This window comes from Protopterus annectens, chromosome 16.part0 (genome assembly GCF_019279795.1).
Source record: "Protopterus annectens isolate FY-2018-M chromosome 16.part0, PAN1.0, whole genome shotgun sequence".
Taxonomy (NCBI): Eukaryota; Metazoa; Chordata; order Ceratodontiformes; family Protopteridae; genus Protopterus; species Protopterus annectens.
The window spans coordinates 167,522,827-167,541,742 of record NC_056750.1 but is presented as its reverse complement, the minus strand read 5'-3'; the positions used below and the strand labels follow the sequence as shown (position 1 = coordinate 167,541,742).

Below are 18,916 nucleotides of genomic sequence, written 5' to 3'. Positions count from 1 at the left end.
TGAGGGGAAAGGCTTCTACTCCAGAATTTTTCTGGTGCCCAGGAAGGAGGGACTATAGAGACCCACCTTAGACCTTTCCCACCTCAACCCATTCCTGAAGGTCTCCTCCTTAAGGATAACACTACCCATTCTCTGTCCCCTCATCCTTCCCCAGGCCTTCATGGTGACCCTGGACAGCAAGGAGGCCTATTTACATATTCCCATAAAACTGTCCTCTAGAAAATTCCTCAGATTCAAAGCAGGCTGCTTGCATTTTCAGTTTTGTGCCTTGCCCTTTGGTTTCTCCACTGCACCAAGGGTATTTACAAAATGCCTAGCCCCAGTCATTGCTTACTGCAGAACAAGAGGTATGCAAATTTTCCCATACCTAGATCTGCTCATTCAAGCAGCAGACCGACAAACCCTCCTTGCCCACACAAAGGCAGTTTCTAGGGTTCCTCATAAACATCCCTAAATCCAAACTAAGTCCTATACAACACAAGACATTGTCTTCCTAGGATGCAGAGTTGGAACAGACTTCAGGATGGTGTTCCTACCTCAAGAAAAAGTGCTTTCCCTGACCCAACACCTTCAATCCGCCCTCCTTTCACCCACTCTAACTGCGAGGGAATTCCTCAAACTCCTTGGGCACATGGCTGCCACTATTCCCATGCTACCACTGGCAAGATTACAAGCAGGCTACTCCAAAGCTTCTGCTCCAGAACTCACAACCCGAAGGCTCTTCAAACAGATGTCTTTCTAATGTCTTGGAAGGGGAGATTCCTTCACCCCCCCCCAATCCAGAGAGTCATACTGAAAATTCAGCAGAACTCACTAAAAATCTTGTTTGTGACCTCCTATTGGCAAAGGCAGCACTGGTTCCCCGTACTTCTTCATCTGTCCAAAGGCAATCACCACAAGTTACCCCCCTCAATAGATCTACTCACACAGCACCAGGGGATACAGATTCACTCACAGTGGAGATCCCTGCACCTCTCCCTGTGGCTGATAGTATTCTGATTCCCTTCAGACACCTGTACAATGAGGACATGCTCTCAGTCCTGTAGGAGGCCAGGAAACCAAGCACAAGGAAATTGTATCTCTCTAAATGGAGAAGGTTTTCTATCTGGTGTCGCAAAAGACAGGTAGAGCTGCTGAACAGTGACCTGCCTCTTATTCTGTCTTATCTGTGTGAACTCCTGAAGACAGGCTTGTCTTACTCCTCCTTAAAAGTACACCTGTCTGCCATTTCTGCCTATGGAACCTCCACTAGCTTCCAGACTCCCAGCCAAGCTGTTCTTAAAGGGTGTTTTACACTTATGACCCCCCCCCCCCCAGAAAACTGACTCCTCCTCCTCCCTGGGATCTTAACTGTTTGCTTAAAAAGCTCACTCTACCTTTTGAACCAGCTGGCAAGGCTGACTTGAAATTTTGCACTTGGATAACAGTATTGCTAGTAGCTTTGACTTTAGCCAGGAGGGTCTCGGAGCTCCAAGCCCTTATGGGTACCCCACCCTTCCTAGTTTTCCATGTGGACATGGTCACCCTTAGGAATAATCCCTCTTTCACTCCCAAACTGGTCAATGACCTCTCTAAATCAGGCTATTCACCTGCCTACCTTATTTCCAAACCCACAGGGAGACAGTGAGAGAGTCCTTCACTCCCTATATGTCCATAGGCAACTGTTTCTACTTGCATAAGACCAAGTCTATATGCAAATCAGACCAGCTGTTTGTTTCCTTCCACCCGAGAGCACTGGGGAAAGCTGTGGGTAAACAAACTATTTCTTCCTGGATTGCTAGGGCCATCTCCTTTTGTTACTCTCACCATGGAAAGACACTTAACGGGCAACGTCAAAGCCCGTTTTACAAGAGCCATGGCCTCCTCTGGAGCTTTCCTTAAAGGTCTACATACGAATTCCATTCTGGAAGCAGTTACCTGGTCTTCTCTGCACACCTTCACCAGACTGTATAAGCTGGACCACATCTCCAGGACCAGAGCAGGATTTGCCAGGGCTGTCTTGCATGGGTTCCTGGAATCCTTATCTTGACCACCTCCCAGCCACCAGTGAGCTTTTGTACTCACCCACCAGTGAATACTGCAACATTGGAATAGAAGAACATAGGAAAGTTGTGCAAAATCTTACCATAACCATAGATGTCCTTCTCTTTCATGTTGCGTATTCCTTCCCTCCATCCCCCTGCTCTCCTTAGCTCCTATACAGGTTATGCCATCAGGACTGGCACTGTCTGGGGCTTTTTGGTTCTGAGGACTGATGGGTGCAGACATCATATTTATGGTCCATGTACCTGCCAACACGTCGGACGTCATCAGGGACTGGAAAAGCTTTGGAAACGTGGCCGAACAAGCTGATGAGAAGAAGGGTAAACCCACTAGTGAATACTGCAACATGGAAGAGAAGGGAATCTATGGTTATGGTAAGATTTTACACAACTTTCCTTTCCATGCCCTACTATCTACTGCTTGGATCTCTCTGCCTGATAGCTATCTAATTAAATTGATTGTACAGCTGGCTTGGAAGATTCCTGATTCCATCGAACCAAACCCTAAGAGACCAGACTGTATTTTGTCAGCTGCCATGGATCAGCAGCATTGGGCTAAAGGGGTGCCAGTAGATGCCATGGTGATTGCGGCAGCCACCAAAAATAAACTTACTGATGAACATCCTACTATACATCCTCCTAATAAAGAGTCTAAGGTAATGGATAGATTTAGGAAGCGCATATATGATTCATCTGCTTTCATGCTTAGATCCTTGAACTTCATGGCACATTTCACCAGGCTTCAACGAGATCTGATAAAGCAGCTGTCAGAGACACTCTTAACAGGAACTGTAGCTGAGGGGGTTTGGCTAAAGTAGCTTCCCAGCTGGCAACACTTGATTCTATATGCACTGCATCCATGAGGCTCATTGCGCACACAACTGAAGAGACTAAGGCAGCAGTTTCTGGTGTAGCCATAAGGAGACATGCCTGGATGCGCTTATGTGAGTTTGTGGAGCCATTTAAATCTTCTTTTGTTAGTGCTTCCTTTGATGGAACATCCCTTTTTAGCCACAAAGTTAGAGACCCTTGCCAGATGTGAGAAGAATGGAAGGGACACTCTGATGTGGCAGTACGCTTTTCCACTCCTCAATGGCCCTCCTCCAGGACCTGTGGTTCAAAAAGTCCAAAAAAGCCTTTCCAGGACTCTCGTGGTAATGACTCCCCTCGAGGCAGAAGGGGGAAGTTATAATGAAAGACACTGTGCTAAGAGGCAGAGGTGGCCTGTAAAATTAGGGTTCCAAGAATTTGTTCCCTGGTAATTCCTATCAGTGCTCCTGAATGGAGGCCTGATTGCTGTCCCCTGGAGGCATTCGGTGGACAACTTTCCCTACACCTACCTGCCTGCCTGGTTAACCATAACAATGGAGAATTGGGTGCAGAGGATTATAACCAGAGGTTACAGTATTCCCTTTTCGAAACAACCAAAGAGAATCCTAGACGTTCTACCTAGTCTCAGGGATGCAGCAGTTCTAGAAATTCAAAAACTGCTCGACAAGAGCAATCCAAGCAATCCCACCAGACCAGATAGGATCCGGCGTTTACTAAAGATTCTTTTTAGTGCCTAAAAAAACAGGGGATTGGACACCAATTTTGGATCTCAGTATCTTGAACAACCAAATTCCGGATGGTCACAGTTCAGTCTAGTCTTCCAATCTTAGGGAAAGCCGATTGGATGTGCTCAACAGAGCTTCAGGATGCGTATTATCACATAAAAATAGACAAGCGCTCCAGAAGATTTCTGCGCTTCCAACTGGGAGCCAGTCATTATCAGTTCAGATCTGTGCCCTTTGGTCTCACCACAGCGCCCATGGTGTTCACCACATGCATAGTAGTGGTCGCATCTCACTTCAGACTGCAAGGATTCTGTGTGTTTCCATACCTTAGATGACTGGCTCATTACTGCAACCATCAGGCTTCTACTGCTCCAGGCAAGGAACTATGTTTTTCAAGTTGCTCTTCGTTAGGGATCCGCTGTCAACTACGAAAAATCGCTTCTAAAGCCAACAAAGAATTTAGAGTTCATAGGGGTGACATTGGACACAAGCACCTGTGTCATGTCTCTACCCCAAGAAAGACTTCAAAGAATAAAGTCACAAGTCAGCCAGATGTGGTCACAACAGAACAGTGGCAGCAAGATTGGTGTTACAGACTCTAGGATCTATGGTGGCCTCCATCACTTTAGTTCCCCTTGTGAGGTTTCACATGCAAATTCTAAAATACTGACCCAGCTAATGTCTCATCAAGTACTGATCACCAGTTTATGTGAAAAGGACCCGAGTTGGTGGCTCCATTCCAACGACATTCTATCGGGTCGTCCTTTTGTCCCTTCCCAACCCCAAGCCATAGTGCCACGGATGCATCCCAGATTGGGGGGGGGGGCAATATCTGTGGAAGACTATTCAAGGAACTTGGTCCAAGTTAAAAGTCTAATTTGCAAATTAGTGTTCTAGAGATGAGGGCAGTGCTCCTGGTATTGCAAGCATTCCAAGAAACCCTCCCCTCGGGAACAGTTGCGATCCAAACAGACAACATGTCATTGGTTTGGTACATCAACAAACAAGGGAGAAACCGATCTTGCCGTCTTTGTTGAGAAGCACTCAGAGTATGGCAATGGGCAATTTCAGCAGTCTGCTTTCTAATTGCAACACATATTCCGTGGAGCTCCAACGTGATCGGACAAATTGAGCAGTAGCATCCGGATGCCTCATGAGTGGTCTCTCAAGCCTGTCGTGGCAGAAAGGATATTCCATCAATGGGGCCAGCCCTGCAGCAATCTATTTGCACCCCCCTGAACAACAAGTGCAGCAGCTACTTTGCCCTGATCCCCCCTCGGCGGGGGGGGGGGGTCATCAAGATGCTGTCCTTCATGATTGGCCACTCCAGTCTGCTGTATGCCTTTCACCCGATTCCTCTCTTGAACCTTTTGACTTTCTTCAGAAACTGGGAAAAGAATAGGATAATTGTCATTGCTCCATTCTGGCCTTGACAGTTATGGTTTTCCTTTCTGTAACGTCGTTTAATTCAGAAACCTTGGACACTGAACCGAGCTCCAGACCTATTGTCCCATCCAGAGGGACTCATTCATCCAAATCTTCAACATCTTAAGCGCACTTCTTGGCTTCTCCAGTTCCAATGATTTCCAGGCATACTAGTCTCACTGCCCCAGTTCAACAAATTGTTCTAGCCTCCCAGAAACCTTCAACTAGATGATTATAGAGCAGCAAGTGGCAAAAATGTTCAGACAGTAATCTTGACCCATATTCTGCACCAGTTAATAAGGTCTTGGAATTTTTAGCATCACTTTTCAATACAGGGGTGTTCTCAACTATACGGGTTCATCTAGCTGCAATTTCAAATTTTCATAATGGTCTAAATGATGAAGCTCTAATTTCGCACAAATTTTGTAAAGCTTTTCTGAAAGGAACCTTATTGCTGAGACTTCCATACAAAGATCTGTCTACACCTTAGGACTTTAATCTGCTGCTACAGTCTTTAATCCCCCATTTGAACCATCCGCAAATTGTGATTTGAAGTATTTATCCTGGAAAACCTCATTTTTGGTTGCTATTACTTCTGCTTGGAGAATTTCTGAATTACAGGCTTTATCTTGCAAGCCTTCTTGCCTAATCTTTCATAATACTATACTGTCCAATGTACTGGCCGACAGATTCAGTGCCAACTTTTCCTCTCCTCCCAAGGGACCAGTCATAATACCAGTAGATTGCCAGGCACTCAGTATTACTGCTGCACAGGTTAAAACAGCACTATCCAAGGCCAATAATACAGCGTCTGTGAGACCTGATCATATCCCTGGCTGTGTTCTACATGAACTACAGAGTGAACTGGCACCTCACCTGTGAACCCTGTTCAATCACAGCCTCACCTCAGGCTTAGTCCTTACCGAATGGCCCACTGCTGCAGTCATCCCTCTCCACAAAGGAGGAGCGACTACAGACCCTGGGAACTATCGCCTCATTAGCCTGATGAGTCTGATGTGCAAAGCTATGGAACGCATCATTATGGACCTAATAAACAAGGATATAGGGAATCTCCACACTCTGGATCCCACACAGTTTCGTTCTGTGAAAGGTAGATTATGCCTGCTCAACTTCTTTGAGTCAATCACCAGAACTGTGGATGAAGGCAAGGTGGTTCATACAACCTACCTTGATCTGGCCAAGGCCTTTGATACCATTCCCCACTCAGGAATCATAGAAAAACTCACTAAGCTAGGCATCCACCCCTATATCACTAGCTGGGTTACAAACTGGCTCACAGGTAGAATCCACAGTGTGAAAGTAGCTGACTCCAAGTCAGACTCCCATCCAGTCATGAGTGGAGTCCCACAGGGCTCGGTCCTGCTTCCTCTCCTATTTGGTATCTACTTTTCTGAAGTCCTGGCCAACACAAAGGGACTCTGGCGGACAAAGTTCGCAGACGATTGCAATTTGGGAGCTATTATAAACTCCCCGAGATCCTACAGAAAGGCCTCACTGAGACCAACGACTGGTGTCAGAACCTTGGCCTTAAGCTCAGTGCCAAAAATGTGTCGTCAGCCCCTTTGGGAAAAACCCGGTTTCCATGAATTACCAAATCGATGGTAGTCCACTGAGTACAGAAGGTGTTATAAGAGATCTGGGAACACAGGTTGACAGCAACCTCTCTTTTGACCACCACATTGCCAATGTGGTCAGAAAGTCCTATGTGGCACATATTACTAAGGCTTTTGCATCCCGGAAGAAAGAGGTCATAGTCTCCCTCTACTCTTCTCTCATTAGGCTAGTCATTGAGTACAATTCCCTATTTGGCGTGTAACCTCACTAAACACCTGCAACAACTAGATAGGCCACAAAAGTACCTCACAAAGAGGATCCTAGGCATTAAACATTTGTCTTATGTGGACAGACTATAAAAATTCCAGCTATTCTCTGTCTCATATCGCCTGCTTAGAGGCGATCTCTGACTTACAAAACCATGTCTGACCCAGCTCTGTTAGAAATGCTGCATCTAAATAAATCCCAATCCCTCCCCACCACACGCTCCAGAGACCTCAACCTCATTACCACAATCAACAGAACATGCTGGAGGGACAGGTTCATAACCCAGAGACTGCCCATGCTATGGAATAGACTTTCCCGTACATGTCAAGCAGAGCACCTCCCTGGCCCTCGTCAAGAGAAATCTTGAGTGAATGAGAAATAGAAAATTCACCCCAGGGATCACTCCAGTGGCTTTACTCGACAGAGGCACTGGGAACTAAGGTTGGCTGGCATGATGCCAGGGTAATCCTATAGGATAGGCTTGTAAAGGCCCCAGGGCCATTAGCCTAGTACACACCTATGAACCTTTAAGGTCAGGGGGTGTCTGTGAACAAATCCATCCATTTTACCAAAAGTAGTATCTGACACTATCAGACTATACAACTTTAGTATTTTTTTTCTAAATTTTCAAACAAAGGTGAATATTGTCTGCATTTGCTAGATGTTCACAGACAATTAAATTTTTACCTGCACGGAACAAAGGAATTCAGAAAATCTGATCAGCTGTTTATTCTCTTCTGCTACACTGGGCAAACCAGCTTCTAAGGTTACTTTGGCTAGATGGCTCAAGGACTGCATAACCTTCATTTATAACTAAAGGAAAGTGCAACTGCCGGGTCTTTTGTAAAGGCACATTCTGTGAGAGCAATAGCCACTTCTACAGGCTTTCATGATGGAGCTTCTATAGGTGATCTATGTACAGTGGTTGCTTGGGCATCCCTGCATACCTTTATAACTCATTACAAGCTGAATCTGGTTTATAGGGACTAGCATCTTTTGGTTCAATGGTGCTTAGGAATATTCTTCTGTGAGACCTCCCAAGATTTTGGTAGCTGGGGACTCTGTCCCACAGTCAAGGATTAAGTGAATATTGACAACATCAGATAACAGAAGTTTCTTACCATAATATTCCATCTGTGTTGTCTATCTTCACTTATCCTTGATATCTCTATCCTCCTTTCCCTTGCCTTTTGGGGTTTTAGGTGGAACGGATCTATCACAACAGATTGGATTAATCCTTTATGAATACAGATATGGTCTCTGAGCTGTTATTTCTTGTCTGTCACTGTCTTATGCAAAATCGATCTGAGATAATCTTGAGAGGAGCATTCTGGATAGAGCTAACCTAGAGAGTTTTTGGAAGGTGCGAGCTGGAATAATGGCTGATTCAGTTCTGAGATACTGAGCCGAACCCACAATCAAGGATAAGTGAAGATTGACAACACAGATGGAATGTTATGGTAAGACATAACTTCTTTTTATTGTATGTTAGAATAAATTGAAATATATAATATACAGAATTTAAATCAGATGAAAGAAACTATATACAATATCCATAACAAATATTAATACTAAATAATAATATTTCTGTAATAAATCTTTGCGTTTTTGCAAATATATATTTTTATGAGTAACATTTATAGGTCTAGTATGTAGAATTTGTAATTCTCTATTAGCTAGTGCTGCTGCTAGATGGGTAAGCTCAGAAAAAGAGATGGTATTTGTACTTTTCCAGTTCTTCTTTGGATTTACTGAAGCATTTTTTTCAGAAGTTGCATTGTATTAAATAGGTCTGATAAGTTTAAAAAGGAATTAAGACTTCTCTGGATGTAGTGGAGATGCCTTTGGGAATTAGATGAACCAGGTAAAAAGGCTTGCCAAACTGCTGTGTAGACATGCTGGTCAAGTGATTAGGAATTATCAAGAGCGTGCCTAGATCCCTTACAACAGTGTTTGCAGGGGGTACATGTCCTGTAAGGTAAGTGAAATTGTTTCATTTACCAAAATGAGCTATGCTACATTTTTACACTTAATGTGAGTCAATTGCCTTGCACCAATTTTTAACATGTTCTAAACCATGTCAGAGCAATTGAGTTAGTCGAAGATCAAATAACACCCAATTTGCACTAATCTGCAAACCTGGCTAACCATAGGCCAGGGGTGCCGGCTTGAAGTGCTGAGAAATGTATGCCAAATAGGAGAAGGCCCAAGACAGAGCCCTGTGGTACATCACTGGTAACTTTTTTGCTTTCAGAAGTGGCACCTGCTACTCTAACCACTTGGGTTCTGTTGGACAACGAGTTAGCTTTCCATTATACAATATAAAGACTTTTGTATATTCAGATTTGCCTGAGTGGAGAACAGTCTTAAAGACCTTGGCCAGGTCAATATATGCTGTATGCACTGAATAACCACTATCCACTGCTGTAGTTACTTTTTCAAAGAAATAAATGTTAGAGGCAGGACTTTCCTTTGTTAAAGCCAAATTGATGAGGGTCCAGGGTTAAGTGATTTTCAATGTCCATATTAACGAAGTCTGAGTGTGCACTATAGATTTATATACGAGGCTAGTGAGTCTGTGTCTGTACTTACCAGGGTCCTTTGTTGGGCCACCCTTGTGTAATGGCATTACAATGTCTGTTTTCCAGAATTCGGGAAAGTAATCAGTGGAGAGAGGCTTTGATTAAAAAGGTTAAGTAGGGGTTCAGAAGTGCTATATTTGGCACTAATAATCGAGCAACATAGTATTTTGTTATGGCCCATGGGTGAAGTATTCTCAGTTTTTGAGAATGCTGAGTGAACATATTCATAGTAATTGAAGGGGGTGGTTGGGAATGCGGAACTCGTGGAAAAGCTATAACGGTCAGTGGAATAAAATTTGCACTAAATTTGTTAGTTAGGATATTGACCATTTCCTTTGGGTCGGAAAGCGTAGTGGTATTGTGGACTAGCTCCGAACATTGGAGAGTGTTCTTAACTTCCTGACATAGTTAAAGATTTGCAGTTATTTTTGTTTTAGTAGCTATTTTAAGTTCGTACTCAGCTTTGAGCTTCCTAATGGTTCCAGTAAGCTCTTTTTGTTAGTTTGCTTAAGTGTGTGCTTAAGGTAGGTAGAATAAAAGCTCTTATAAGCATTAAGCTGTTTCATTCTGTTGTTTATGTGGGTATCCCACCAAAGAGTTTGTTTTTAAACTTCTCATTTGTTTCCTGATAGGAACTACATTATCCATACAATTATTTAAGTGAAGAAGAAGTCAGAGGCATAGGTAGTGACTTTACCAATGGGATCCTTCAGAGGAGGATTACAGTAGAATATATTTAAGTCATGAAGTAATTGAAATTTTGCTTTTGGGAAGTCCCTAAACACAAAGTTATTTATAGGGCAAATACTACCTGTTATAAAGAAAAAGGACACTAACTTATAGTCTGATTTAAAGAGGCATGATGAAACATTTGGAGATGTGCATGAAGTTGCTATATTAGTGAACACTAGATCAAAGATGGTCTGTAGTAGGATGGTTCTGTATTTGTGAAAGAGAGTTAGCATTTGTAATGTCAATGAAGCTCCAGGCATACCGATCATTGGCTCTTTAGGTCAGCCAGTTTATTGATGGTTAGTTGAAGTCCCTCAGTAGAAAGGTCTTTGGTTTAGCGGGAAATTCAGTTAAGACATTAAGATAGTATCCTGCTCAGAAGGGGACATAGAGGGTGTTCTATAGCTAGACAAGCACTTCTACTTGATACACAGTCTCTAAATGGGATTCTGCTATAGAAAGTAAATAGGTGAGTAGGTGTAAACCTTGTCATTCTTCTCTTCCCCATGCCAGCTGCAGCAAGTGGTTGAACTGCTAGTTTATCTCCAGTCACCTGGGTCCTAGTCATGGCTTTATCCCTCTTTGAAAATGGAACTAGCTAATAAACATCTGAATATTTTTTGTTTTATGTCTTGTTTTGTGTTATTTGTTTATCTTTGATGCATGCTGTAAAAAAAGTGAAAACACTGTCATCTGTGTTAGCATGTCTGGCAGGAGATTTGTATATATTCTCAGATTAACTTGTATGCCAGCATATCGGGTCTATATAACAAGACCGAAGACGCATTCTTTCGAATGTGTCTTGGTCGAACATAAAGGGCTGAAAACGCAAAATATCAAAGTGGCTATTAAGCAAATTCTTTCCCTGGGAAAGAATTCGCTTGGCTGCTTCAGTACTTTGCCATTTTTGGAACTGTAGTGCGGTCTTGGAGTTGGTATTAATGTAATGTTTGAAATTGTTTTTTATTTATTTATTTATTTTTTGTTGGAACAGGGATTTTTTCCCCTTGGAAAAAAAATCGCTGTTCTGACACTTCGACATTGTAAGCTTTCGCTTACATAGGGTCGATTAATCACCATTCGCTTTTTTAAACATTCAGTGATCTAACAAAGACCCAGCATATCTAATTGTGAAAATGTAAATAAGCTTTTAAAATGTTGCGTATTTCCCTGTTTATACAAAATGTTTAAAGAATCTGTCAGTGTTTTCATAAATTTCTAATTGCACATATTTGAGAGGGAGATTCTAAAGTACAAACTGTCTGTGGAGAATCAGCTGATCAGTAGGTGATGACATTAGAATATTCTTGGTTGCTAGGTGATTATTTGAACAGATGATTGAAAAATATTTTTTTTCAAACAGCTGGTTGTTATTTTTAAAATAAGACTGTTGAAACTGTTAACCAGGAATATGAGAGAGACTACTGAAGTCCGTTGGAGAGCAGTTAGTTAAGAGCAGCAGTTAGTGAACAGTTGCAGTCCGTCTCAGTACTGTGCAGTGGATACCCAGAAAAAAAAAAGGACTCACCAAAAGCTGTAAGCCTGCCTTTGCCTTGCTGTTATGTTTTAGAATAGATCATGGACAATATTCTTTAGTTATATTAGGAAAGTTTAGTTATTTAGTTAGTTTTTCTAAAATGATGGACTTCTGTCATACAGTTTAATTTTATATTTCTGGTGATTGAATTCTGGTGTTTATTGAAAATTATTGATTTACATTCTTGTAATTATTTTACTTGTTCTTAAATTTTCATTACTTTACATTGTGGTTGAACAATCCGTGTGTTCTTTAAAGATTAGACAGTGTTTGTACCTGTTTGATACTCCCCAGGTCACCTTGAATGCCTGGCTGCTTCTGGTCATGGTTGTCATTTATTATTTAATTTTTAATATTTGATCACCCTTTGAAGGGCGTGTAGACCTGTCTCACTCTGGTGGCAGTGTTTACCATTTGTATTGAGGAGGGGGGACACAGCTGAAAATCTGTGTCAGGCTTCCTGTAACTGTGTGTGTGAGATTTTAGTTTATTTTGAATGTGAGTGAGTCAGAGGTCTTAAACTGGAACACATTGCTCTGAAGTGTGTAATAAGGGATTACATTTGGGGTGGACAGAGGTATATAGTCTAGCCCCAGGAAATAGAGCATGTTTCTGCTGTGCTCGTAAAGGTAATTGTGGAATTTTACTCTTGTGTGCTCTGTACTCTGGTGTTTTTCATAATGCTCCCACACTGGAGTCAGTGGTGAGGATTGAGGCCCCTTAATTACTGACCTGAGCTTTAAGTGGAGAACGTCACATTATTGGTGGTAGTCTGGTGAGATATTAGCTGGCCGTCACACATGCTGTTGTAACTGCTTCATACATTAGTAACTTTATGAGGTGTCTTATTTTTCTGGACAGTGTCATTTTGTATTTAAAGTGAAACATTTCATACAGAAAGGCCTAAGAAATGCATCTCATTGAAACGTGTGTACCCCTTACAGGTAGTTCACTTTCAAGCCGTTTTCTGTTGCAAGAGTCATGCATTCAGTTCATTTTTAGTATCTATTCTCCAAGGCCCTTGGTGTAAGGGCATTTGTATAAACAGCATAGTTTAGGATGGTCTGCAACATCTGGGATAGAACCCTTGACTTAGAAATTTATCACGAGCCTTAACTCTGTCAGATGCACTCCTGGTCAGGCATTGTTGGTGACTGCAGAGTAGCGTATATATTCATAAGTGTTTTTTTTTTGTTGTTGTTTTTCTACAGAAGATTCTCTGTGCCACCTTCATTTTGTCTGAACTTGTTTGGTTTCTATTTTTCATGTTTAGTGAAGAGCCGTTTGCCTCTGTATCACTTGACTGAGGAAGACATTGTTTCAAAACCACAGTTTTGTAAACTGTTGCAGAGCCTGTCACAGCACGTGGATGAGACCGGCTTGAGCCATGTACTAACTGAGCGCCATCGAGAGGTGAGGTGGGATGGGTGACCATATGACCTAGAGACCAATCATAAAGTGAGTCCATCTTAGTTTTTATTCTCCATCTTTTTTTTTTTTTTTTTTTTTTTTTTAATATAGGTGGAGAAAGAGTATAAACAGCAGAAGCAGGTCTGGCTAAGGTCTGAGATCCTCTATAGGACCATTAAGGAGATGCTGAAGGATTTCTATGTTGGAGAAAATAGTGGTAAATTTTCAGAGGAAGATAAAAAGGTATGATAAAACTTTTTCTCACTTTGAGCAATTGAGTTTTAGACAGCACTAAATATGTCTTCCAGTGCTTGGAATGCACAGTATGGTGAAAAGGAGTGAATGCATCTTCTCACCTTTTAATTAAATGACAGAAATGGCTAAAATACCAAAACTGTCTGTTACTAGAGTACAAATGTAGATATACTTTTCCGTCATGAGAACACTGTGCTGCTTTAAGCTTTAGTGTACGATTATAGGGATTTGGCATTTAGTGACAAAAATGTTTGCAGGCCAGTTGTCAGATTCGTAGAAAAATCAGAGTATGAACTTTGTCTTCTGAAGCATCTGTTTAATTGTACCCTGAAAAAAAATAGTATGGACAAAGGTAGTGGACACTTTTGTATAGAGAGTAGAGATGACTAATGATTTTGCACTCCACTTTACCTGCCCAATTTAAATGTGTATTGATTAGCCGGAAATCTTCAGTGCTGAGCAGCTGACCCCATTGTTGTGGGCAGTCTAGCAAAGACAACTGGAGACTGCAGAATAGGAGGAGAAGGCCACAAAGCCACTTATCCATTTGATAATACGGAAAGCTATATACTATATTGAAAATGCAGTCTCGACAACAACTAGCTGCTTACTAATAAGTTCAAACATATATGCTAGGCTAATGTCTCACTCTTTGTGAGGAACCTTCCAACATTCCAGTTGCTAAATGTGTTTTGTCAGGTATATACTAAAGGGGGCATTGTACTATATGGGCCAAATGCAGAGTTAGTGACCTCACTGGATCTGGATGCCATGTCCTTGCATAGAATGATTTCCTTACTACCTGTTGATACATGTTGGTTGAAGGCCAGGTTACTGTCTACATAAATCCCCAAATCTGTGACTATGGGTCTACACTTAGGGGTGTGTTATAAATGAAGTAGTTTCCTAGGGTGGCCGACTTCCCCAAGGGTACTGTCAGTTCTGAATAAAGGTCTCACTTTTATACCGGGTTTCATGGTTCCTGAAGACATATTGGCCCAAGATGTGATGTCTTTTTGTAGGAATTTGAATCTGAAGTTATATTTTGGTGATACAGATAGCAATTACAATAAAGACAAATTTGTATTCACAAATCAAGTTTTGCCCCACCTATGTATCCTATGGTACATCAGTTCCAGAATAGCATTCTCAAAGATCTTCATTTTTCCAGCTCTGATATACGTTGTAAATCAAATAACATTACTTTAGCTGAGAAACAAGCTATTCTGGAACTACAGAACAACAGAGACATAGTTATTATCTCTGCTGATAAAGGTGGGGCTGTAGTATTACTAAATTGGTATGATTATGATAATGAGGCCAAAAGACAACTTTCGGATCAGAGATATTACTCGGAAATGCCCATTAATCTGACTTTCAGGTTTAAAAAACAGATTGAGGAGTTCTTGGTTTGGGCTAGAAATGAAGCTGTCATTGCTAATAATACTATGCATCAGCTTATGATTCAAGATTCGGCATCTCAGTACATCTATTTTCTACCCAAAATTCATAAGGACCCTGTAAATCTACCTGGTAGACCGATTGTATCAGGGAAAGGGTACATTACCGAACCATTGTCTTTATACCTCACTAAACATCTGAAGCCTTTGTTATATAGGTTCATAGGTTGGTACTGGGCTATCTGCCCGAAGGCATATATTAGCCCAGCCACGTTGTGCGGTATTCACCGCCCCTTTAGTAGTTCCCTAGACCCTTGTACTAGCAGCTAGTACCCTTGGCCCCTAATCTAGTAGTGCTGTTGGTGTGCTCCCCGGTGTGAACTTTCTGTTACCCATCCACTCATCAAGGTTCCTCTTGGAGTGATAGTGAGGGGCTCTGTCTTATGTAGATTGGGACCCTGTTCCATAGTAAGGGAAGTCTCTGTGAAGGGAATCTGTCCCTCCAGCATGTTCTATTCATTGTTGTGTTGAGGTTTATATCCCTAGAGTGTGTAGCTAGAATAGATGTGGTTTTGCTAAGATGGAGCATGTTCAACAATTCTGGGTTGGACATGGCTCTGTACGTTAGACAGAGATCGCATCTGAGAAAGCGGTATGCAACCGAGAACAGTCTTAGCTTTTTCAATCGTGCTGCATAGGGCAACTGTTTGAGGCCAGTAATCCTATTGGTTAGGTACCTTTGTGGTCTCTCCAGCTGCTGGAGATGTCTAGCCAGGTACATTCCAATTGGTGCATTGTACTCAATAATGGGTCTGATGAGGGAAGAGTAGAGGGGCACCATTACATCCTTAGATCTTGATGCGAACCCTTTCGTGATCAGATGGGTCACATAGAAGGATTTTCTGACAACTTTGGCAACATGGTTATCAAAGGAAAGCTGACTATCTACTTGGGTCCCTAGATCCCTTATCCCTTATTTCTTCTTCAGATTTCAGGGGATTACCTCCTATGTTGTAGTTTGCGGGTACTCTGTTTTTTCCAAAGGGGATTACTACGCATTTTTTTGCATTTAGCTTGAGACCATGGCTTTGACACCATGCATCAGTCACATATGTAGTACAATCACGTTTGCAAGACACCACTAATTTTTTACAAATTATTTCAGATACTCAACTTGAACCTGGTTGGCTCATGTGCACTCGTGATGTAAGTGCCTTATACACCAGCGTACCACATCAAGCAGGTTTGGATGCATTGGCTTATTGGCTTGAGGTGGCGGGTTTATATCAACCAGATGTCAATTCCTTTCTGGTTAGTTTAGCAAAACATGTTCTAACCAACAACGTCTTCTTTTATCAAGATACTTGTTATTGGCAAACAAAAGACACAGCAATGGGGGCTTCATTTGCCCCGATTATGTGGATTTATTCATGGCCTACGCTGAAAAATCCATTATTTATGATTGCCAAAACAATGTTTTTCTTGAATATATGACATCTAGAGACATTATCTGGACGATTGTTGGATGGTGTGGAAGGGAGAGGAACATCAACTAACCAACTTTATATCTTATTTGAATAACATCATATGGGGTTTACAGCTCACCGTACATTATGATTTGAATACTATCACTTTTTTGGATGTATTAATAAATAGACTACCTGATCATACATCAGGTACAGAAGTATTCAGGAAGTATCCCCAGGTACAACACCGTCCTCCATGCCTCCAGTTTCCACCCGCCACATATTGCACGTAACATTCCCAAATCACAATTCATTAGAATAAAGCGGATTTGCTCTCACAATTCTTCTTTTCAGCAACAGAGGAAGGACTTGACCAGCAGGTTTAGATCCAGGGGCTACAGTATGGGACATGTGGTGAAGGCCAGTAGCTATGTCAATGCAGTTGATAGACAGGAATTACTGAGTTATAAAGATCACACAATCACTGCACCACAACCCATCAGGTTTGTAACCACATATGCCAGGAACTCGGATACTCAGATCCAAAGTGTGCACAGACACTGGAACATCTTACAATGTGATCATGAGGTGGCTAGCATTATACCAGACAGATGTTTATTTTCTTTTCGCAAAGGTAAAAATTTAAGTTCCTGTTGCAGTCACTACAAACATAGTAATGTGAACAATCACTTACAATATTTACAGACCACACTGACTGGTGAACCCTTGACGGGTTGTTTTCCTTGTGGCCATTGCACTAATTGTGATTATGTATGTAAATCAAAACAATTCTCTAGCAGAAATTGTGCTCTGGTTTATGACGTAAACTTTTTTGCCAATTGTAGTGATTGGCTTGTATATTTGGCCGCATGCACTTGTGGCTCATTCTACATTGGGCAAACTTCCCGTCCATTCAGACTAAGAATATCGGAACATATTAGCAATATTAAGAACAAAAAGTCTAATAATGCACTTTATAAACATCATTTGGTACATAAAACTGCCAAATTTTCTTTTATGGTTATTGATATTATAAAAGGGAATCGATCCAACAAGAGAGGTTGGCATTCTATTTTAAATACTAAAGAAAAGAAGTGGATTGTCAAACTAGGGGATTTTTCCCACCTGGTCTTAATGAACAATTTTAGGAAGAACCAATGAGCTCTAGGATGAGTATATTTAAACAACAATAATTGATTTATTTGTTTCACACTGAGGAAGGCTGTGATATTGTCCAGCCGAAACTGGTCTGGTTATTTGTTGTTTTCGTGTTAAGTTTTTTCAGGTCACAGTATGCTGGCTCTATTTTTTGTTTTATTTTTAGAATCGGCGTCTTAAGCTTCTGGCTAAAGACACAATGGAGGGAACTTCCCGCTGTGAGGGACAGCCCTCTGGGAAAAGGAAGGCCAAGAACCCTAGGCTGGAATCTTTGCTGTTCAGCCTCCACCGGACATACCTGCCAAAGCAAGTGATAGCTTGGAGGTTCACTCAGCTTCATTGTTGGTTTTGTCTGCCACAACCATGTTGGAGGTCAGTGGGGATACGACCTTAGGCACATCTGAGGAGGCATTGCAGATGTCCATTTCAGAAGTTCATTTTTCCTTTTTTTTCCCCAAATTTTAGTCCGAAAAGTCCATACTACAATTACTGAGTGCCATCTGGGGTTGGAGCCTTCCAATTTTTTTTAAGGCAGATGTCCTCTTAAAGAGAAAGCAGAAGATCAAACAATTTTCCTGTGCTCCTAAGGATCCACAGAGTGAATGGCAGTCCTTCACTCAGGGATTTTAGTGCTTTGATGGCCTTGAAACCTCCTCAGGGAGTTTCTGTTCCAGCCCCCCTAGGTTCTCTACTCCCCTTAAGAGACTCTGAGATCCGGATTTCTGAGTAGAAGGCAGATTCAGCTGAGGAATCCCTTGCTTACTCCTTCCAGATTCCCTCTCCTTTGGACTATGGATCAGAGTAAGAGGAATCTGCCAGTCCTGTTATTCCCTTTGAAGAGATTTCTTTTGGGGACACTATCTCTAGGATGATGGAATTCTTTAAATGGGATTGTGTCCTTTAAAGCACTTGCTCCCTATTGGTTCTTTCTGGTCAGTCAATAAGTAGTTCCCTATATTATTCAGGCATGTCCAAAGGTCAGTTTCGAGTTTACTCCCCAGTCCAGCTGGTGAATCTGGGAATCTTGAGGCAATGTTACAACTGCCTTATGTATACAGACCACCCTCTCCTCCTCCCAACAAGCTTAAATATATGTGAGAGATGCAACTATATAACCAAACTGGAGGCTAAGCTCTCTCAACCCAGTACGGGCACAGCCTGTCAGGAGGAGAAGGTAACCACACACACCACAAATCCAGTCACACATAGACCTATTGCATCAGCAAACCAAACACATAAACACACAAAAACATACTCGGAGGCTCTAAATAAAAATCTGCCTAAGCAGCAGAGACCTCCAAAGCAGACATCCAAGCAACACCTACCACGAAACAATATCCACATAGCACATAGCTCACAAAGTCAGTGTGCCACACAGTCACAGCTCTTAAGGCTAAACACACCTAATACACTTGTAATAGGTGACTCTATTGTCAGACACACTGACGTCCCACTCACCAGGCTGAACAAGGAGAAGGTCACTGTAAGCTGCTTGTCGGATGCCAGGATCC

At 41.9% G+C, this 18,916-nt stretch overlaps 2 protein-coding genes across 2 annotated transcripts in view; one reads left to right on the top strand and one right to left on the bottom strand.

Annotated features, from left to right (window-relative positions):
* HAUS4 (HAUS augmin like complex subunit 4) overlaps window positions 1-18,916 on the top strand; it is a 770,196-nt gene that overhangs the window by 212,960 nt on the left and 538,320 nt on the right. The window contains exons 3-4 of the mRNA XM_044058014.1: window positions 12,990-13,129; window positions 13,238-13,369. Coding sequence (XP_043913949.1) covers window positions 12,990-13,129; window positions 13,238-13,369 — 272 coding nt within the window. The remainder of the gene's footprint in view (window positions 1-12,989; window positions 13,130-13,237; window positions 13,370-18,916) is intronic.
* PRMT5 (protein arginine methyltransferase 5) overlaps window positions 1-18,916 on the bottom strand; it is a 1,996,504-nt gene that overhangs the window by 1,584,810 nt on the left and 392,778 nt on the right. The window lies entirely within an intron of this gene.